This window comes from Acinonyx jubatus, chromosome E3 (genome assembly GCF_027475565.1).
Source record: "Acinonyx jubatus isolate Ajub_Pintada_27869175 chromosome E3, VMU_Ajub_asm_v1.0, whole genome shotgun sequence".
NCBI classification, from domain to species: Eukaryota; Metazoa; Chordata; class Mammalia; order Carnivora; family Felidae; genus Acinonyx; species Acinonyx jubatus.
This window is the reverse complement of record NC_069398.1, coordinates 19557590-19579689: the sequence shown is the minus strand read 5'-3', so window position 1 is coordinate 19579689 and position 22100 is coordinate 19557590. Positions and strand designations below refer to the sequence as shown.

Sequence of the window (22100 nt, the reverse complement as noted above, 5' to 3'; positions counted from 1 at the left end):
CCGGGTGGCCAACAGGCACATGAAAAGCTGCTCAACGTCGCTCCTCATCAGGGAAATACAAATCAAAACCACACTCAGATATCACCTCACGCCAGTCAGAGTGGCCACAATGAACAAATCAGGAGACTATAGATGCTGGAGAGGATGTGGAGAAACGGGAACCCTCTTGCACTGTCAGTGGGAATGCAAACTGATGCAGCCGCTCTGGAAAACAGTGTGGAGGTTCCTCAAAAAATTAAACATAGATCTACCCTATGACCCAGCAATAGCACTGCTAGGAATTTACCCAAGGGATACAGGAGTACTGATGCATAGGGGCACTTGTACCCCAATGTTTATAGCAGCACTCTCAACAATAGCTAAATTATGGAAAGAACATAAATGTCCATCAACTGATGAATGGATAAAGAAAATGGATAAAGAATGGATAAAAGAAATTTTATATACACAACGGAATACTACGTGGCAATGAGAAAGAATGAAATATGGCCTTTTGTAGCAATGTGGATGGAACCGGAGAGTGTTATGCTAAGTGAAATAAGCCATACAGAGAAAGACAGATACCATACGTTTTCACTCTTATGTGGATCCTGAGAAACTTAACAGAAGACCATGGTGGAGGGGAAGAAAAGAAAAGAGGTTAGAGAGGGAGGGAGCCAAAACACAAGAGACTCTTAAAAACTGAGAACAGACTGAGGGTTGATGGGGGGTGGGAGGGAAGGGAGGGTGGGTGATGGGTACTGAGGAGGGCACCTGTTGGGTTGAGCACTGGGTGTTGTATGGAAACCAATTTGACAATAAATTTCATATTAAAAAAAAAAGAATCAAGTCCTCATAGAAACAGGGAACATACCAATGTGTCTGTATCTAAAGTTCCAGATTTTCCTTGCTGCCTACAAGGTGCCCAGGGCTAGGCAAAGGAAGCAAGATAAGGAAAAGGAGAATTTTCTTGGTGGCAGTGCAGAAGACAGGGAGAAGCAAGGAGGAGGTGGTTGTAACAACAGAATTTGCGACCAGTCCTCACCTGGCTGTGGGAGGGGCTGATGCCCAGTTCTGAGGTTCCATGAAATAGGTAGACAGCACCCCGGTTCTCCTGCTCTCCTGGGGCCCCAATGGCCACATCTGTCAGCTTGTCCCCATTCACATCCCCCAGCACTGTCAAGGCTGCCCCAAAGCGGCCCCAGGGGTGGCCCTGCTCCCCACAGAGAATGACCTCACACTGCCATCTAGCTCTCTGCAGAACAAAACAAGTGTCAGGACACAACCAGGCAACCCCTCCACCCCACACCCAGGTCCCACCCAGCCCAGGTCTCATCAGACACTTACCCCCAGGGGCAAGTGGCACATGGACACCTGCCCCCCCCGGGTTGGCTTGTAGTAATGTGGAGCCCCAATGAGGACGAGGTCAGAGTTGCCATCTCTGTTCACATCGACAGAGCAGAGGGAGGCCCCAAAGTAGGAACCAATCTGGAGGATAAAGTGTGAAGTCATCCTTCTAGGATAAGTCCCTCCTCTCCCCAGTCACCAGGGACTTCCCCCATGGATCCCAAAACCCCTTGTCCTCCCTCTCTGCCCCTGAAGACCCTGCCACCCTCGTGTTTCACTCTGGCTTCCTCTACATCCAACCTGGGTCCCTGCAACTTCAGCCTTCGGCCTCCATTGCCCGGATGCCTGAGTGAAGATGACAACCTTCCCAGTATGCTGATGGCGGGGGGCCCCCAGGATCAGGATCTTCACCCCCTTCCAAAGTGCCAGCTCAGTGGAGTAACCTGAGGGGGGCAGGCCTCAGCATAAAAGCTTCCTCCCTACTCCCCGAGCTACTGCCCTTCCCAGGCAGTTCATCTCCCTCCTGTGCCCCCAATCACAGCCTTTTCTCACCTAGATAAGAGTCCCTCATGTCCACATTCTCTTGAGACATGTTGATGAAAGTGGGGCTCATATTTTGGGGGTATAGGAAGGCTCCTCCAGACCAGCTGAAGCTCCCCACAGCCCCCAGAACTGGCCCGTCCTGGGAGGAAAGGATTCCAGGGCTAAGCAGGTTTGAGTCAAAAAAAGACAGCCTATTCTAAAGCAATGCCTACCACTGATTCCACTTTTCTTTTTTCATGTTTACTTATTTTGAGACAGAGAGAGAGAGAGAGAGAGAGAGAGAGAGAGAGAGAGAGAGAGAATCCCAAGCAGGCTCCATGCCAATAGCACAGAGCCCAACACACAGAGCTCAATCCCACAAACCGCTAAATTATGACCTGAGCCAAAATCAAGAGCTGGACACACAACAGACTGAGCCACCCAGGTGCCCCCTGACTCCACTTATTGTTTGGAATTCTCTTTCTCCACTCATTCATCTAACACCTATCCTTACCTTCCCTCCTCCCACCACTCCCTACCTCCTACATCAATGGCCTGAAAACGGCCCCACTCACAGGTGAGAACACAGCGCTGAAACCCTCCTGGGACATCTCCAATTCAAAGGAACTACTGCTTATGGTCTGCGTACCTGGAAGAAGACATGACACCTGGGTTCCAGGGGGAAATACAGGCTTTACCAAGTCTGAAAAGGACATCTCAGCTTTAGAAGATCTAATGTTGGACATTAATACCCAAAGGGAGGAATTGGTGGCTATGACAAGTGGGTCCAGGTCCAAGAAGGGAAAGCATTTATGGGTTATGGCTTCTAAAGTGAGTACTTTCATCTCTGACTTACCCTCAATGGCAAAGATCTTCTCTTTCAGTTGGTTTTGAATGTCTCTCAAAGCATCAAAATTCTCCACTTGAAAAATGTGCTCATGGGAGGGCTTCGATGCAATGTCATTTAATTCTTTCCGGGAATGTGGGTTTTGAAAAGCCAATCCCACCTGTCCCCAACAAAGACCAACTCAGTGAAAATAATAATAAATTCAATATGCCTGCCACACGCTGGGTGCATATCCCCCAATAACTCCACAAGGTCAATATTATTACACTCCGTGTACAGATGAGAAAAATGAGGCTCAGACAACATCAGGGAATTTAAAGAAAAGGATCAGGGTCCCCAGGCTGGAACACAGCTTTCATATTGAAGGTAGTAGACGCTGAGAGAGCTGAGGTTTTTGTCCTAGAAAGGGAAGTTGCTTTAAGAGGAAGTGAAGGGAGGAAGCGGTGGGAGGGCATTTCCACATCCTACCCCAACTGCATAGCGAATGATACCGGCAGCTTCAGCCCTAGGGATAACATCCTCATAACCCAGGGGGTCTCCTTGTTTCTGACCATCAGTGATGACAATAAGGATCTTGGAGGCATCTTTTCGGGCCCCACTTGAGGCACTGAACAGTTGATTTCTGTCAGAGAAGAAGATCCAGAGACCTGTGAACAGAACTGCTACTGGTCCCTTATGCCTTTTGAGAACAAGTTGTTGACCCTTTCTCTTGGAGGTCCCGGTCCCACCTGTAGACCCCCAGCTTGGTGAGGAGACCACAGGCTGAATTTCTGTCCCAGTCTGTCCCTCTCTCGTGGAGATAGGTGAGGCCTAAAGGAAGACCCAGATGCTTTGGGGAAGGACCCGGGAGAAGGGAGGACTCACGTAACCATTTGGATGGCTGTAGCTGTGTAAGTGAACCCTCGCAGCTGTTGTACAGAATCCAACAGGCCTAGTGGGTTTGAGCTGTATATGAAGTCTTTGAAAGTGAAGTGCACCCAGGAGTGGTGGGAGAACTGCATCAGAGAGAACTGGGAGAATTGAAGAGGGCTGGGAGCCAAGGCCACTTGACCAAAACCCCAGGCACCCCACCCACAAACCTCCCACAGGGCCCCTGCATACTTGCCTTCCCTCCCCCAAGGACACACCTGGGTGCTAGGTCTCTGGAACTGGCTCATAACGGCCTTCACAAAATTCAACATCTTGGTAAAATCTCTGAAGGAGATGCTGCCTGAGCCATCGATCAGGAACACAATATCCTGCTCCTGCCTTGGACACTCTGAGAAAGGAAGTGGCACCAGTTCTCCAAGGAACACTCCCAGAGCCCAGAACCTCAGCATCCTGGCCACAAGAACTCACTGCCCCCCAACCCAGGGACCTCCCTAACCCCTGCCTAGAATAGGGTCCTTTGGCCTCCTTAAGTCCCTAAAGAGGCTGTGATTCAGCTGCTCACACCTGTGTAGTCAGCCTAGGTGATAAAAAAGTGAAGTTCCTCCAATCCAGATGGTAAGAAACGGGGAGCCCCTCCTTCTACCTTGGCTGTCTGTGCCCCTCTCCCAAGCCCTATCCCACTCCGTCTCCCATATCCCCATGATCCAGCAATGAAAGGAGCCTGCTTCAGCCCCTGGCCAGAATCTGTCCTCATTAGTCAATGCCAAACTGTGCTTTTGTTAAATATTTTTAATGTCATCCCTGGAAATAACCACACACTGGCCCTGTTCTGTTCTCAGCTTAAATATGGGCCCCTATTCCCCTCCTGAGTGTATTCAAAATTGGTCAAAAAGAGGAAGCTCTCCCAGTTCTCCAAGAAGAGACCTCCCAGCCTCCCTCTTTCATTCCAGAGGTTCCCACCAGACAGTGGTGTCCTGGGTGTTCTTATGGGAGCCCAGATTCCTATGGGCGAAGTCTAGGAGGTGCTAGAAGAGAACTCCATTCAGTGGCCAGATGTCAGTTTCCCCAAGGGCTTGAGTGGAAATGTGAAACCAGGGAGGGGCCTAGTGTGCACACATACATTCATGCATACATATTCACATACACATACATACACAAACAAACCCATGCATACTCATATGCACACATATACACACATACTCATATATATACACTCATGTAAATATACATACAGGCACATATGCATGTGCATATATATGCACACATATATACATCCATGTACATAGACACACACACATACACACACTTCTCAGATTGTCTGCGCCTTCATCATTCTTTCCCATTCTGTTACACAAATTGGTTATACCCCAGGGCATATTGACTGAAAATAAATTCCCTTCTCCCTAAAAATAATAGCAGCTAACATTAATTGAGCCCTCACTATGTGCTAAACCTTGGCCATGGATCATCTTATGTCACTCTCAGGGTTGGGTGTCATTATCCCCATCTCACAAATGAAGACACTGAAGCTCCAAGAGGGTTAGGTCATATAAAAGTGGAACAGTAATGTGGCAAGATGTGAAAGCATACAGTGACTAGCCAACTCATGTCTGGAACTGCTATACCATCCAGTATATATTTTTTCCAGATGTCTTTTTTATCCACTCTGGCAAAAGTGTCTCTGGCCCACTACACTCCCAATCACAAGTGTGTGGGCTCCTCAAAGGAACCAGTAGCCCCCAACACTCACCCTGCAAGGCAGCCGGGAGCCTCTGGGCCTGCCAGGAAGGGGAAACCAGCAGGAAACAGAACCCAGTCAAGTACATGTTCTCCTTGCATGTATGGTGCACTGTGGGGCCACAGGCCTAAGGACAGAGGTGTCTGATGGGAAGGGCTGTCCCTGCTTCCATTCCATCCTTCCAACCCAGTATTTTCACACTCCCCAAGGTCCCCAGCCCCACTAACCCCAGGTCCCCATTCTTCCCTTCAGGACAACTCTGCAACCCAGGTAACTCACCAGCAGTTGAGAGGGGTTGGTTGAGGCTGCCAGGGACAGGCCCAAGGACATGTTCACTGCTTCTGGGGGGACTGAGGGGACAGATATGTGCATGGTCACCCTCAGATCTGTGTAAGATCTGGGCAGGGGTCACCTCAACCCTGCAAGACAAGGAGGTCTGGAAAGTGAAGGGGGCTTTCAGGTCTTGATAGAGCCATGAGGGTAAGGGGTGTGATGGACAAAGAGGCTATGAAGGGATCAGGAAGCTTGTCTGAGGGTGAGGGTCTGCAGACAGAGCTGGAACTGGGAAGGGCATCTTCTGTGCTCCCCCCAGGTCCCCAGAGCAATGGAGTTTGGACCTGGGTCCCAGGGAGAGGCAGTGACTCACTCTTCAGGCGGATGGGCTCACACTTGCCCGTTCTATAGTCACACTGGTAGAGGCTACCTGTTTGGTTGGCAGCCTTTATCTCCTGGGGGGCTCCAACCACCACCCTGGGGGGAGGAAGACAAAGAACACTGAAGTTAAGAATATGGACAGTGGAGCCAGACTGCCACTCGGCAAGTTTGCTTCATCTCTAAGCCTCAGAGTCCTTATTTGCAAAGTGGAGATTAATAACAATTTAAGTTACACATGGGAGGGGTTTTTGTCTGTTTTGTTCTCCTGTATATGTCTGGCTCCTTTAGTAGTAAGTGCTCAATAAATATTTCTTGAAAAGTTGATCCTTACCTATCTTATAAGATTATTATGATAACGAAATTAGTACTCACCTAGAAATGCAAATCAAAACTACATGGAGATATCACCTCACACCTGTCAGAATGGCTAAAATCAACACAAGAAACAAAAGGTGTTGGCAAGGATATGGAAAAAGGACCCCTCATGTATAGTTGGTGAGAATGAAAACTGGTGCAGTCACTGTGGAAAACAGCATGGAGTTTCCTCAAAGGGCTACAAATAGAACTACTGTATGATCCAGCAACCACACTCTTGGGTATGTACCCAAAGAATACAAAAATACTAACTCAAAAGGATACATGCACCCCTGTGTCTATAGCAGGATTATTTACAATAGCCAAGATATGGAAGCAGCCCAAATGTCCATTGATGAATGGATAAAGAAGATGTGGGATACACACACACACACACACACACACTATATATATATATATATATATATATATATATATATATATATATATGACTGCACCAGTTTGCATTCTCACCAACTGTACATGAGGGGTCCTTTTTTCCATATCCTTGCCAACACCTGTTGTTTCTTGTGTTGATTTTAGCCATTCTGACAGGTGTGAGGTGATATCTCAGTGTACTTTGATTTGCATTTCTAGGTGAGTACTAATTTAGTCATCACAGCAATCTTATGTATTCAGCCATAAAAAAGAATGACATTTTGCCATTTGCAGTGAAATAGATGGAGCTAGAGAGTGTAATGGTAAGTGAAATAAGTCAGTGAAATAAGTCAGAAATATGATTTCATTCATATGGAATCTAAGAAACAAAATAAATGAACAAAGGAGAAAAGAGAGAGAGAGAAACCAAGCAACAGATTCTTAATTATAGAGAATAAACTGATGGTTACCAGAGAGGAGGAGGGTAGGGTTATGGGTTAAATAGGTGATAGCGATTAAGGAGTGCATTTGTTGTGTACGGTACTGGCACAAAAACAGACACTTAGATCAATGGAACAGAATAGAGAACCCAGAAATGGACCCAGAAATGTATGGCCAACTAATTTTTGACAAAGCAGGAAAGAATATCCGATGGAATAAAGACAGTCTCTTCAGCAAATTGTGCTGGGGAAAACTGGACAGCGACATGCAGAAAAATGAACCTGGATCACTTTCTTACACCGTACAAAAAAATAAACTCAAACTGGATGAAAGACATAAATGTAAGACAGGAAACCATCAAAATTCTCAAAGAGAAAGCAGGCAAAAGCCTCTTTGACTTTGGCTGCAGCAACTTCTCACTCAACATGTCTCCAGAAGCAAGGGAAACAAAAGCAAAAATGAACTATTGGGACCTGATCAAAATAAAAAACTTCCACACAGCGAAGGAAACAATCAGCAAAACTAAAAGGGAACCAATGGAATGGGAGAAGATATTTGCAAATGACATATCAAATAAAGGCTTAGTATCCAAAATCCACAAAGAACTTATCAAACTCAACACCCAAAAAAACAAATAATCCGTGAAGAAATGAGCAAAAGACATGAATAGACACTTCTCCAAAGAAGACATCCAGATGGCCAACCTACACATGAAAAAATGCTCCACATCACTCATCATCAGGGAAATACAAATCAAAACCACAATGAGATACCACCTCACACCTGTGAGAATGGCTAACATTAATAACTCAGGCAACAACAGATGTTGACGAGGATGCAGAGGAAGAGGATCTCTTTTGCACTGCTGGTGGAAATGCAGACTGGTGCAGTCACTCTGGAAAACGGTATGGAGGTTCCTCAAAAAATTAAAAATTTAAATACCTTATTTATCCAAAGTATTTATCCAAGGGATACAGGTGTGCTATTTCTAGGGGCACATACACCCCAATGTTTATAGCAGCGCTATCAACAATAGCCAAAGTATGGAAAGAACCCAAATGTCCATTGACAGATGAATGAATAAAGAAGATGTGGTATAGCCAAAGCATAAGAGACTCTTAAAAACTGAGAACAAACTGAGGGCTGATGGGAGGTGGGAGGGAGGGGAGGATGGGTGATGGGTATTGAGGAGGACACCTTTTGGGATGAGCACTGGGTGTTGTATGGAAACTAATTTGACAATAAACTTCATATATTGAAAAAAAAAAAGAAGATGTAGTATATAAATACAATGAAGTATTACTGGGCAATCAAAAAGAATGAAACCTTGCCATTTGCAACTGTGTGGATGGAACTGAAGGGTATTATGCTAAGAGAAATTAGTCAGAGAAAGACAAATATATGACTTCACTCATATGAGGAATTTAAGATACAAAACAGATGAATGTAAGTGAAGGGAAGCAAAAATAATATAAAAACAGGGAGGGGGACAAAACATAAAAGACTCTTAAGTATAGAAAACAAACAGAGGGTTACTGGAGGCATTGTGGGAGGGGGGGATGGTCTAAATGGATAAGGGGCATTAAGGAATCTACTCCTGAAATCATTGTTGCACCATATGCTAACTAACTTGGATATAAATTAAACAACAAATAAATTAAAAGGAATGCATTTTTTGTGATGAGCACCAGATGATGTATGGAATTTTGCATCACTCTATTTTACACCTGAAACTAATATAGCACTATAAGTTAACTACACTGGAATTTAAATTTAAAATTTTTAAATAAAATAGATCAGTGACCACATAAAGCATGCTTGGCACAGTGCTGGGCACTTAGAAAGTGCTCAATAAATGTTAGTTGTAATCATCAAGATGGCAAGACAGTACCTGCTTTCAGTACAACTCTTCATATCCCTAAGAGAATTTCTACACCGGGCACTGGAGAAGAGAATCATGGGGAAGGACAGGACGTTGTGCATGGAAAGGAGTTGATGAGAACCAAAAGCCAGTCACCACCCAGTCCTCACCAGGAGTTGGCATACTGGACCACACTGTATCCAAACCCAGCACTCTCCATAAGGAAGGTTGTTGGCTGGTCTGGATCCAAGTTGAAACAGAGAGAAGAAGCCAAGCCTGGGAAAGGAGGTGAGAAGAGAAGCTCTGAAGAAGGGTCTTCCTCCTATTCCATCTCCCCAGACCCCAGATTTGCTCTCCTCTCCAGGTCCAATGCCCTAGTGTCTCCTGGACTTCTGAACTCTTAGGCTCAGGCTTCCCCCAGTCCTGCTTCTCTCCTGCAGGAAGTCCAGAGAGAGCTCTTCACTCATTGGCCTGCTGGAAAGTTTCAATTCTCCATTTTCACAGAGAAACACCCAGATTCTAACTCCTTTGCCACCCTGGGGCTTCTAGGAGAAAGAGTCCAGGAAAACTTGGGCCAAGGTGACATTGTGCACAGAGCACAAGGTTGACTTGTTCTACCTACTTGGGAAATCTCTAGATTGTTCAGGCAACTATCCCCTCCCTCTCCCTCCAAAAACTCCAGATACCAAGCCCTGTGTAACTCCAGATCCCTCCCCTAATGTCTGCGTCCAAAACATGTACATTCTCAGCTCTTTCCCTATCTGGACCCCAATGCTCTCATGTCTCTTCATTGGAGCCCGCCACTTACCCATCAACAGGAGGAAGGTCCTGATCATGGTCATGACTGGAAGGTAAGATATGGGCTTCTGAGTTCCTCGGCCACTGAGGGAACTGGACAAAGGTACAGAGGGGCCAGTGAGCAGAGAGGTAGTCAGGAGAATAGAAGCAGAGAGGGAAGTTGTCAGCATGACTCAGAGGTGGAGGGCGGAGAATAGGACTGAAATAAACAGAGAAAGGGGCTGAGGCAGCCCACACATCCTGGGTCCAAGAGTCTTTCTAACCAGAGATGGCTTGCTTCTTTTGCTTTACCAAACTAGACTTAAGTGAATGCAAATCCCCTCCCTGCCTCACCTCTTTAGCTTCTCTAGTTGTACAGGCAGAAGTTTCCTCTTGACCTTGAAACTTCAGTTAGCCTGGGGAGGGAAAACAGGCAGATGCCAGGGTCAATTTAGGGCCCTAATGGAGACTCTGGTGGGTACTCTCAGACCTGGAAACCTCTGGGCTAAGAAGCAAGCATCTGGACCTTAGGAGGAAAATGGAGTGGGCATTTAGTCATTTACTCAACAAGCCTCATTTGAGGCTAATTACGCATCTCTCTATTAGCAAAGAGATAAAACACAAACCACAAGGCCCAGCCCTGGGGTCAGTAGAGAAGGCAAATGTGCAAAGAGCAAGGTATTGCTATGAGATGAGAAGCCCATTGACCACAGAGTACCTTACTCACTTAGAAGGGTGTCTATTTCTGAAAAGGATTCCTGGCACTTGAGCTGAGTTTTGAAGGCAACTGACTATAGGGGAGCATATTTCAGAAGGGGTAGCCAAATGTGACCAAGGCATGAGACTGGAGGGCCTCTTGGGAAACCAGTGATGGTGAACCAGAGAGTAGGAGGTGGGAAGTGACAAGAGATGAGGTCAGTGCCATGGAGGAAGGGGAGAAGGGGAAGCAGGCCCCAAGTCTGGAAAGCCCCCTTAAGGTATGTTGATTTTATCCTGAGGGCAGAGGGAAGGATTGAATCAAATTGGGAAGACTGAAATCTTCAAATTTACATTTCAGAAAGCTAGAAAGAGGAGCAGTATGGGGCATGGTTTCATTGGGAACTAGCTGGAGACAGACCAGCTAAGAGAGAGGTAACGGGGCCCTGTGGGGTGAGCTAGTGGCCATGGGGATGGACTGGAGGCTGACTGGTCTCTAAGGGGAAGACAGTGGTGATGGTCCCTGAGCATACTTGGAGGAAGGGAGGGACAATGGACTAGGATAGTTACGGTTTTTAGAAAGCCAAAATTTAGTCTTTAAGAGCTTGGGCTCTCAATCTCTCTAGGCTCGTTTCCTCTTCCACAAAATGAGGGTGATAATAAAACTACATATCTCCTAGGGTGCCTGGGTGGCTCAGTCAGTTAAGCATCCAACTCTCAATTTCAGTTCAGGAGATGATCTTATGGTTTGTGAGTTTGAGCCCCGCATCAAGCTCTGCACTGACAGCATGGAGCCTGCTTGGGATTCTCTCCCTTTCTGACCCTCCCCACTCGTGTTCTCTCTCTCTCTCTCTCTCTCTCTCTCTCTCTCTCTGTAAAAATAAATAAACATTTTTTTAAAACTTTAAAAGTACACATTTCCTATTGTTTGTTTCTGGGAAGGTTGAATTAGTATGAAATGCTGAGAAAAATGTATATGAGCTTCTGTCATTGGCTATTATGAGTACTATGCTCTGATGATTATTGTGTTAGGTAAGAGGGGCCTGAAGGCCTTCCAAGAGAAGATGTCCTAGAGGCAGTTGAGTGAATGGGGCTAGAGCTCAGGAGACAATTCTGGGTTGGAGAAGAGTTTTGGATCCATCAGAAGTGCTGAATGAGATCCTGGTGGGAGTGTGAAGAGGGAAGAGAAAGATGGGTGGAAGAGGGGAAAGAAACCAGTGTTAGCAGCAGAGCAGAAGCCCAGAAATATTGAGAAGGAAGGAGTTCCCAAAGAGGGAGAAAGAAGCCCAGGAGAAAAAAGGGAATCATGAAAGGGCTACCTGGAGAGGAATGTAAATAATTTCACAAGCTGCTAGATGTCAAGTGAGGTGAGAAATGAAGAAGTCCCCAGATATGGCAACAGAGGCTATCAGGGACCCTAGAGGTGGCAGTGCCAGGTTAGTGGGGGAGGATCTGGGAGTGAGTAATGTGGACATTAATGCCACCTGAAGATAAGCAGTCTTGTAGGGACCTCAGATACAATATGACTGGAGAAAATCCCTGGAATTCTTGGAGATGAAAAAAAAAATTGAAAGAGAATGAAATGGAGACACAGAAACCCAATAAAATGAAAGAAGTGACCCAGATTCCAGACAAGATAAAAGGCAAGCCATAAATAACTCAAGCCAGGAGATGTCTAGAAGACTCAGGACTGGACTCACAGACAGGGTAAGTACAAGAGAGCCACCAAGCCTTTGAAGGTGCCTTGAATCCTGGCCTTTCCAGGGCTTGGGTTCCACTCTTGATGGATGAGGTACACAAAACAAGAATATTGGACAACTAAGACTTAAATTCTTCTTTCAAGCCGCCAAACATACTTCTATGATACTTCAGGAAAAGCCAAGCAAGGTAAGACATCTCACCTTTAACAAAGATAACTTGTATCATAAAAGTGTAGAACAGGATGTGTCCTTAATTCAAGCCATCCATGAAGGCAGTGAGGCTCCAGATAGGAACTTAGGGTTTCTAAAACTCACAGCCCCTTTTCATTCCAGTGAATCATGTTGTGACACTTCCAGAAAAAGGATGGCAGCTGAGGAGGATAATATAAGCAAGGAAAGGGTGGATACCCAAGTTCCCCAATCTCCTCAGCCCAGTAGGACCATGATTCAGTCACATCCAACTCTGTCCATCTGACACCTGTAGGTTGTTCAGAGCCAAGGCTGAGCCGGTGGAAGAAGTCAAGAGCAGAATGGGAGGGTTTGGGGAAGTTTGGAGGCAGCCAGCCTTCCTCACTGCTGGAATTCCTCACTCAATAAGTTTCTGCTCTGTCCCTGAGACTAGATATACTGACTGAAGAAGATTCTGGTAGGATGGTGGGGCAGGAGGTGCTGCTTCTGATCTGTCACATACTGGAGCAAGGGTGGGAAATGGAGAAACCAGGACAGATGATTTAATTCAGGTCTGATTTACCTGAACTAAGTGGAACTGAATAATTTTGGGTCTGTTTCCTGGGTTGTTTCTTTTCCATGGAAAGAGAACAGAAATCTGGTGGGTGGAAACTTTGGTATTTTTCAGTCTGTTTCCACCCCCACACTTACCCATGAGGCCTGAATGGATTTTCCCTAGAGTTTCTGCCCTTCTTCTTACCATATGCACTCTGTCTCACTTCTCTTTCTTTGATGGACAATTGGCCACCTCACCACCAAATTTTCTCAAAACAGAATTTTTTTAGAGAGAAGGGGAGGGGGAAGGAGAAAGAGAATCCCAATCAGGCTCTGCACTGTCAGCATGGAGACTGACCCAGGGCTCAAACCCAAGAACTGTGAGATAATGACCTGAGCTGAAACCAAGAGTCAGACGCTTAACCGACTGAGTCACCCAGGCACCCCAAAACAATTTATTTAACTCTATAGTGTAGAAATACACACATGTATACTCAGGTTCTCAGGAAGAGGCTGCTTTCCAAAAGCAACTGGTTCTCCCTACACTCCAGGAGCCGTGGGCATGGAATTCTGTTGTGATCGATTATTTGAGAATGCTAGAGGATTTTAGCCAGTGGTTGGGAAGTTTGGGACATGGAAGTGAGAAGCAGGCATAGGGTAATAACATCTTTATGGCAGAAAAAAAGAACTGAGTAATACTAACGTATCATTGTGCCCTTTATGTCTGTTAGCTCACTGAATCTTCTCAACAGCCCTATGGGGGTGGGGAGCTGCTATTATCCTCATTTTATGGATGCAGAATTAAGGCACAGAGAAGTTGAGTTATTTGCCTCAAGTTGCCAGCTAGTACAAGGTAAAGACAGATATCAAGGCACTGGAGTCTTGACCACACTGCTAATGATCTTACTTCCTCCTTTCTACCCCACCTACTGCCTGGGCAGTATTTGTTCACTCAACCATTCATCCCACACACAGGAGCTTCTCGTGTGATCCAGGCTGTGGGTTGGCTGCTAGGGAAGCAAAACAAGCAGGAAAGGGTGCTGGCCTTCCAAGAGATCATACCCTACAAGGGAAACAATATTCTGATACATTCAAATCACAAGTTTTACTAGATAGCAGAATAATTTGAGTGGCTCAGGGAGGAAGTGATTAGCTCTGCTTTGGTGAATCTCAGAAGGAGATTCTTGGGGGGTGGTGCTTTTATACACCAGGGATTGGTATAGAGACTATAGACTTCTTCAATATAAGGACTGTATCCTTCTGGTCCTCTATCCCCTGCATTCAGCACAACACCTGACACATAGGAAGCACCCAATCAATACTTGGTGCCTGCATGAAGTTAAAGAAGGGCAGAGCTAATCCCAGTCAAGGGAACAAGCCTTTTTGTACAGAACATCTAATAGTTCTGGTCTCAGTCACTGTTGCACCTCAATTATGTGCCTGGGAAATAGCACTTGCTTCTGTTTGTTGCTATAGCTGTTATAAGTTGAGGATAAGGGTGAGAATTAACAGTTTTCCTTAGTGAAGAATAAAAAGTGACACCCTCTCAATGACAGCTCATTGAGATCAGACACTCATTTCTCTTTCTTTCTCCAAGGATGGCCACTAGACCTAGAGTAGATACAACCAGGGGTCAAACATGCCTGTTGGGTATGTGGGTAGTTGGGTGATAAGAGGGTAGATGAGTTTGTGTGTGGACAGATGAGCAGGTGGCTGGGTAGATGGGAGGATGAGTGGATGAATGGATAAGTGGGGTGGATGGGTATGTGGAAAGGAAATCTGCACATATTTGAAGGTGATAGACCAAGTGTTCAGCCCAGATCACCCTGGGATTCCCCCAATTGTTGTATAAATCGAAGGCTGCCTCAGAACAAGGCAAAAGCAGCCTTTCTAGGAGGCAAACTAATGAATTGGGGCAAATTTTGGATACAACAGGTATTTGTTTAGGTTGAGTAAATGCTGTAGGAAATAAGTAGAAGAATGTTAGGGAACACAGCAAACGTGTGTCTAGTGGATGAGGAAAAGCCTGGGGCAACAGTGAAGGGAAGAGGAAGGAACACTGGCTTGGCTTCTCTACGTACATTGGCAAAAACCCCTTGGAGAGTCAAATGGTTGTCCTTTAACTCCCACTGCTGGCAAGTGATTTAACTGGAATTAGAGGAACATAGCACTTAATTTGCACTTAATTTCTGTGAAATAGAAGAGAAAATGAGAAGCAAAGATAATTCATTGGGAAAAGGAAAGACAGAGAAGAGGAAAGAGAGCAGAAATGAGATGGTCAGAGCAAGGTGGATAGGGGCTGAGTATTGATGACTGACCTACCTTCTTCTGGGTTTCCCTTGGAGGGAACATTCATACTTTCCATCTGAAGGCTCCATAATGCTGCCTCAATTCCCAGCCTTAGATTCAACTCACAAAGATGATCAGGAAAAGCTGGGCTGGAGTCCAAGCTATAGGAAGTCTTGACTGACCTTGGGCAAGTTAACATAACCTCACTAATCATCAGTATCCTCTTCTGCAAAATAGGAACAATAATATCCACCTCAATGGGCAGGTGTGAAGAATTTAATGAGAACTGAATTGACTTTCAGGGCAGGACTTCTCCAGCCCTGTCTGAGCTAGAGTCTGGTCAGCACACCCCTCAAAATACCATGGAAAATAGCGTGAACAATGGGCTGATTACACCTGAACTGTAACACATAGATCAAGGTGCTCTTAAATCAGAGAACACAGTGGCTTTCTGCCTACTCCACTCTGTGACTCAAAAAAATTCTAAATGAAAAAGTAAGTGCAAGAAAGGTATTCAAAGTTCTGGTTTTCCTTCCAATATTTTGATGTTTCTTTGTATTTGTCAATTACAAATATTGTATCCTTTTCAAAAAATTTTTTCCATCATTTTTTTGATGCCTTGACTTTAATAGAGGCTCAAGCACAGCAGCTGTGCTGCACATGGGAGGGGCTGGGCTGGAGATGCTTGTGGGAATTAGGGGAGGGAGAATTCCAGAGAACAGGGGTAAGGCTGGGTCATCAGGCTTAGCTTCTGTACCTTACTCTTGGCTTGGTAGCAAGATTATTCTCTTTTTTTATATATTAAATACAATTTATTGTCAAATTGGTTTCCATACAACACCCAGTAACAAGATCATTCTCAACAGGCAAATATATATATGGAAGAACATGGCAATCAATGCATTCAATTCATGTTTACTCAGAGGGGCCTTGGAACTTCAATGGGCAACAAGAGATGGGGGCAGATAAGGAGACCCATTTCAGCAATTGTTCAAAGTCTGTGCCAAAATAGGAATGCCCACAGGGAAACTGGAAAGGAGATCATTGTGGTTTGTTTGTTTGTTTGTTTGTTTTTTAATTGTAGTAGCTGGACCAGAGGATTGAGAAAATAAATGAAGACCAACAAAATGTCTGTTGATAGGCAAAGGCTATTTATTCAGAGCTTGCCCTAGCAAGAAAATCAGCCACCATCACTTGCATTTTGACAAATACCCAAAGGCAAGGGAGGAGGAGAGGATAGGCTTTATGGTATAAAAAGGGAAGTTTTCAGGTGTGCCCTGACTGGAGGCTGTTGGCCCAGGGAAGCTGGAGTGGATTAACTGGAAGGAGAACATCTTTTGATTGGTTAGGGGAGCATATTTGGCTTTTCCTGGCTGGGCCTAAGTTGGATACAGCAACAAAAATTAGGGAAGCTGTCAGTTATTAATCAAGCCCTGGTCATTTTGAGCCAATTATTACATGGGTTATTGTTTGGCTTCCTGGACCAGTTGCTAAAGGTCTCACTTCCTACAAGTCTGACTTACAGGTGGCAAACCGGCTTCTTGGGCTGTTTATTATAGTTAATGGATGGGTTTCTTGGGCTGATTGCTACAGATTATGGGTCAGAGCTCTGTTTCTATGTATAGTCTGTCCATTATCCATTCATTCTCTCAAGATTTAGAAAATGTGAAGTAGTTACATATAGCCAGATACTATATGGTCCTGAAGAAATGTGTTGTGCTGTAGGGAAACAGACTTTTGAGAGCTCTGTCTTCTGGTGGAGGGAACAAAAACAGGAAGCCAGGAAAACCAAGATCATTCATTCATTCATTCACCAAACACATATATTCAGCAATTGTTTGCTCTGTGTTCCAGATATTGTCATAGGGGTTCCTGCACTCCAGGAATGTACAGTGTCCAGGAATAAAAAAAAACAGGTTACTGACAGCATATGAGAGGTGAAGCTTCTCTTGGCTAGGCATTCAGGAGGATTTGGAGGAAGTGACATTCAAGCTGAGACAAGAGTCAAGTGAAGGAGGAAAGGAAGTGAGTTCTGGGCAAATAATAAAGCATGGACAAATACTGGGAAGTGAGAGGGAATGAAGGGGGAACAGATACATCCTGACCTGTCCTCAACAGGTCATGTTTAGGCTTGACATCCCAATGCAATTATTATTCACACTTCCTTTCACTTTTAAAAGGGTCCTGACTGGTCACGCTAGATATGGTGCATTTGAGAAATATGAGGTTGAGAGGGAAGGGAGCAGAAGGTGAGCTACAGAGGTAGGCAGTGACCAGATCACATAGGGCTTCAAGATCACCTTTAATCCAATGGACCCTAACCTCAGAGCAGGAGTGCTATATGGAGTGAACTGGAAAGCCATGTCCTGCCTGTTTATGGTGGCTCTACCTAGCTGCAGCCTCATGTTGTCTCACTCCCATTTTTCAATAAAAGCCATAAATTTGGATTTCTCTAAGAAATCTGCCAATTTTAAAATGTCATCAACTCAGGGCGACTCGGTGGCTCAGTTGGTTAAGCGGCTGACTTCAGTTCAGGTCATGATCTTGCAGTCTGTGGGTTCCAGCCCCGCGTTGGGCTCTGTGCTGACAGCTCAGAGCCTGGAGTCTGCTTCCAATTCTGTGTATCTCTCTCTCTCTCTCTCTCTCTCTCAATCTCTCTCTCTCTGCCCCTCCCCAGCTTGCTCTCTGTCTCTCTCTCAAAAATAATAAACATTAAAAAAATTTTAATAATAAAATGTCAGTAACTAATCAAAAACAAATAAACAAACAAAACTATGTAGGCTAACTAGAACCTGAGGGCTATTACTCAGCCACCAAAAAGAATGAAATCTTGCCATTTACAATAACACGAATGGAGCTAGAGTGTATTTTGCTAAGCAAAATAAGTCAGTCAGAGAAAGACAAGTACCATATGATTACACTCATGTGTAGAATTTGAACAACAAAACAGATAAACATAGGGGAAGGGAATGAAAGAAAGAAAGAAAGAAAGAAAGAAAGAAAGAAAGAAAGAAAAGATGGAAACCCATTCCAGACTATTAACTATAGAAAACAAACTGAGGGCTGCTGGAGGGAAGGTGGGCAGGGAATGGGCTAGATGTGTCATGGGTATTAAGGAGGGCACTTGTTGGCATGAGCACTAGGTGTTATATATAAGTGATGAATCACTAGATTCTACTCCTGAAATCAATATTACTATAAGTTAAATAACTAGAATTTAAATAAAAATTTGAAACAAACAAGAATAAATAAGCTGTGAGTAAAAGCAATAGATTTTTTTAAAGGCTCTGAACTTTCCCTGGGGAGGGGAAATTCACACCATCAGGACACACATCTCTAGTAATCTCTCAAGACAGAGAAAGGAGAAATACCTTCCAAGTACCTTTCTCATGCATCTACAGGTGAAACAGGACAATTAATTTCTCTATGAGGTCATTTAGCCAGCAGGAAGGACCCCACTTTTGTGATCTCAGAGGTTGGGGATAAATCCTGGAGACCAACCCAAGTGGGCTCATCAGGAAGATCCCACAGATGAAGAAAGTATTACTGATGCCTGTGACCAGCCTGAGAATGGATACAGTGGAACATTCTCCAGCCCCCCCCCCATTTTAGGTGCCAGTCATATCATAAGTCCTGACAAGAAGGAGGGGACTGAAATGCTAGAAACTGGGGTAGCAGCACTATCAGAATTTACCACAAGTTTAGTTTCTTTGACCAAGTAGGTAAAAACTCTTGAGAAGGTAATGTTATTAGTTACAATACAGGGACAACTGCTGTGTTGAAGACTCAAAATACCAGTGCCTTAAAGAAGATTTCTCTTTCTTATAACAATATGAGACTATGGAGTCCATGGATAACATAGTGGTTCTACAGAGTTAGAACCCAAACTCTGTCTCACTTTGGCATTCTTAAGTGTTGCCCTTGTCAGCAAAGTCTAAAATGGTGAATGGCACACTTCAGTTGGTAAAGATGGTAAGGAGAAAAGAGGTACACTTCTTCTCTCAGAAGACCAGACTCCAAAGTTGTTCACTCACCCTACTCATATCCCATTAGTCAGAAAATAGCCACATGGCCATCATAGCTGTATAGGAAACTGGGAAATGTGCTCTTTAACTGGGTGGCCATATTTGTTATCCATTGTGGCATAACAAACTATTCCAAAGCAGAGTGGATTATTTCCCACAGTTCTGGGCAGTTCTTTTGTTGGACTTGCCAGTGGCTGCAGTCATCAGATTCCAGGACTGGGCTGGAAGAGTCACAATGGCCTCGGGAATGCAGTTGTGCTATCAGCTGGGAGCCTTAGTCGTCTCTTCCATATGGCTGCTCATTCTCCAATGTGCTAGATGGGTATCAGCATGATGGTGTGAGGGTGGGAGCAGAAGCTGTAGTGCCTCTCATGGCCTAGGCTCTGGAACTCCAACACATCCCTTAAGCCACCACATTCTATTGGTCAAAGTAAGCCACAAGACCAGCCCAAATTCCAGGGAGTAGAGATAGGCCCCTCCACTTGATGGAAAGAGCACAATGTCCCAGTGCAAAGGAGTGGGATACAAAGAGGCACAATTCACTGGAGATTATAATTCTAACAATATTCCATGGTGGCCCAGATAAGAACCCTATTACTAAGTAAGAAAAGGAGGGTAGAGACTGAAGGGATTTATTTATTCTGAATCAAGGGACCCCAAAAAGTAAAATCAAAGGCAGACTTTCCTGGTTTGGCTGCTTATCATGAGAGATTTATGGCCCTGTTTATTAGTAACATTATGGTCATGTTAAGAGAATTTGTCACTGGAAATTATTTCTTTTCCAACCCATCATAAAACTCCTATCTGGCTGAATTCGACACAAGCTTCCGATTCAATGATGCCAATGTGGACTCTGAGCCCACAAGACTTTAGCTGCTCATCCAAGAGCAGGTCCCTGCAGATACAGAGGCCCTCTTTCCTGGGGCATTTAAGGACTTCTGCAGATATTAAGGTCATTTATCTTTTAACCTAAGAAAGGAAAAAAACATTTTTAATGGATTTTAAAGTCAGAAGAGAAAATTGTGTGGAATCGTCTAAATGTGTATCTAAATCATCTAAATGTGTATGTGGAATCATCTGACATGTGTAATGGCACCCCCAGGATACAAAGGGCCATTGTCTCATTAGTCACTCTTTGATGACATCATATTGCACTTTGAATAAAATTAGAACTCCTCCACTCTGGCTTACAAAGGGCATCTGCCCAAGCTCTTGCCCACTCTCCAGCCCCATCTATGCTGTCCCCTAACTGGAACACTTCGGCCCCTACTTGATTCAGGTGTTGCCTATCCTGGGGTCTCTTCCCAAACCTTCCCAAACAGGAAGATCCCTTCCCTCTTCCTATCATATCTGGAACAGGCTTCCATCTGAGCAATGATTTTCTTGCATTTCTGTTAATCTAAACCATGATTTTCTTGTATTTTGATAAGCCCCATGAAATTGTCATTTTTGTCAACATGTTGGCACTTTCATATGGCTCACCTAATATTATTATAACAGCTGAATAAGTCACTCTCCTGACACTTAACTCGTACCTGCTGCACACCCATTCCTGACTGCCCCTGCTGCACACCCATTCTTCAAAAATCATCAGGACAGTAAAGGAGGAAAGCTTTGGAACCAGACAGACCAGATTTGAATCCCGGCTCCATTCTAGTTCTATCTATAATGACCTCAGGCCATTAGTGTGATCTCTCCAAGCCTCAGTTTTCTCATAAGTGAAATTCAGGTATATTAAATAGCAATGTTATTAACCAGCAAGTGGTGGCTACTTAGCAGGACTAGTGTGAGAATTAGGATACATGCTGAAGCCAGAGTTGTGGCTACTGCACTGACAGAGGTATGGGAGATGGGCACTGGGGGGAGGGAAGGCTACCTAGAAACAGCTATCAAAACTTTACCTGTACACACACTTGGTAGCAAGTGCTGTTGGTGCCCTGCCCAGATCCCTGTGGACCTTGCCAGGGGAGCATAGCCTCATCAGTCAGACTTCCAACTAGCAGCACCTGTTATCTCTTTCTCTGACCACCAGAGCCCACTCTGTCCTCATTCAGGACAGGCCAGAAGTGCCAGAGAATTAATGACTCCCTTCCCCACCAAGAGCAGACCTCAGCCAATAACTGCAGAATTGGTGGACAGTTCTCTTGAACAACACAGGTTTGAATTGCACAGGTCCACTTTTATGTGGATTTTTTCCAATGAAGATACATATAGTATCTTCATTGGAAATGTAAATGTATTTTCTTTTCATTATGATTTTCTTTTTCTTAAATTTTTTTTTAATTTTTATTTTAAATAGGCTCCATGCCCAACATAGAACTTGGACTCATGACCCTAAGGTCAGGAGTCTCATGCTCTACTGATTGAGCCAGCCAGGCACCCCTTCCTTGTGATTTTCTTAATAACATTTTCTTTTCTCTAGCTTACTTTATTATAAGAATACATAAAATAATACAATATAATACATACAATATGTAAATTATGTGTTGACTATTTATGTTATGTCAGTAAGACTTAGTAATTAAGTTTTTGGGGAGTCAAAAGTCATACATGGATTTTCAACTGTGTGAGGGGTCAGTGCCCCTAACCTCCGCGTTGTTCAAAGGTCAACTATACATATTTCATCTCCTTCTGTCTTCAAGTGGGGCAATGTTGAGGTGTGCATTCTACACTGTCTCCCAGAAATCCCAGTAGGGTTATGCTCCAAGGGTTCAGAGTGGTCCCTCTTGAAAATGGATGACTTTCCTGGATGTCTTTCCTTCCCAGCTCACATCCCTCCCCTATTTCTTGGGGCCACTGTTAAATAAACTTCTTTCACTCATATTCTTATCTTGAATTTGTTTCTGGGAGAACCCAAACTTCTGAGAATATATCCTATAAATCATCTTTACACATATGC

General features: G+C 44.5%; 1 protein-coding gene across 2 annotated transcripts in view; it reads right to left on the bottom strand.

The window, feature by feature from the left end:
- The window catches only part of ITGAX (integrin subunit alpha X), a 45005-nt gene extending 35042 nt beyond the window's left edge, over positions 1 to 9963 (bottom strand). Inside the window, exons 1-14 of one of the 2 annotated variants that reach the window (XM_053213171.1) lie at positions 9800 to 9963; positions 9162 to 9267; positions 5950 to 6053; positions 5583 to 5653; positions 5316 to 5430; positions 3823 to 3953; positions 3560 to 3705; positions 3164 to 3317; positions 2705 to 2855; positions 2424 to 2497; positions 1879 to 2008; positions 1627 to 1769; positions 1327 to 1467; positions 1025 to 1234 (exon numbers count right to left, since the gene is read on the bottom strand). In XM_053213171.1, coding sequence (XP_053069146.1) covers positions 1025 to 1234; positions 1327 to 1467; positions 1627 to 1769; positions 1879 to 2008; positions 2424 to 2497; positions 2705 to 2855; positions 3164 to 3317; positions 3560 to 3705; positions 3823 to 3953; positions 5316 to 5430; positions 5583 to 5653; positions 5950 to 6053; positions 9162 to 9267; positions 9800 to 9959 — 1836 coding nt within the window. In that variant the 5' untranslated portion in view covers positions 9960 to 9963. The remainder of the gene's footprint in view (positions 1 to 1024; positions 1235 to 1326; positions 1468 to 1626; positions 1770 to 1878; positions 2009 to 2423; positions 2498 to 2704; positions 2856 to 3163; positions 3318 to 3559; positions 3706 to 3822; positions 3954 to 5315; positions 5431 to 5582; positions 5654 to 5949; positions 6054 to 9161; positions 9268 to 9799) is intronic. The other variant, XM_015076897.3, reaches the window with a different exon arrangement.
- Between the last annotated feature and the right edge of the window lie 12137 nt (positions 9964 to 22100).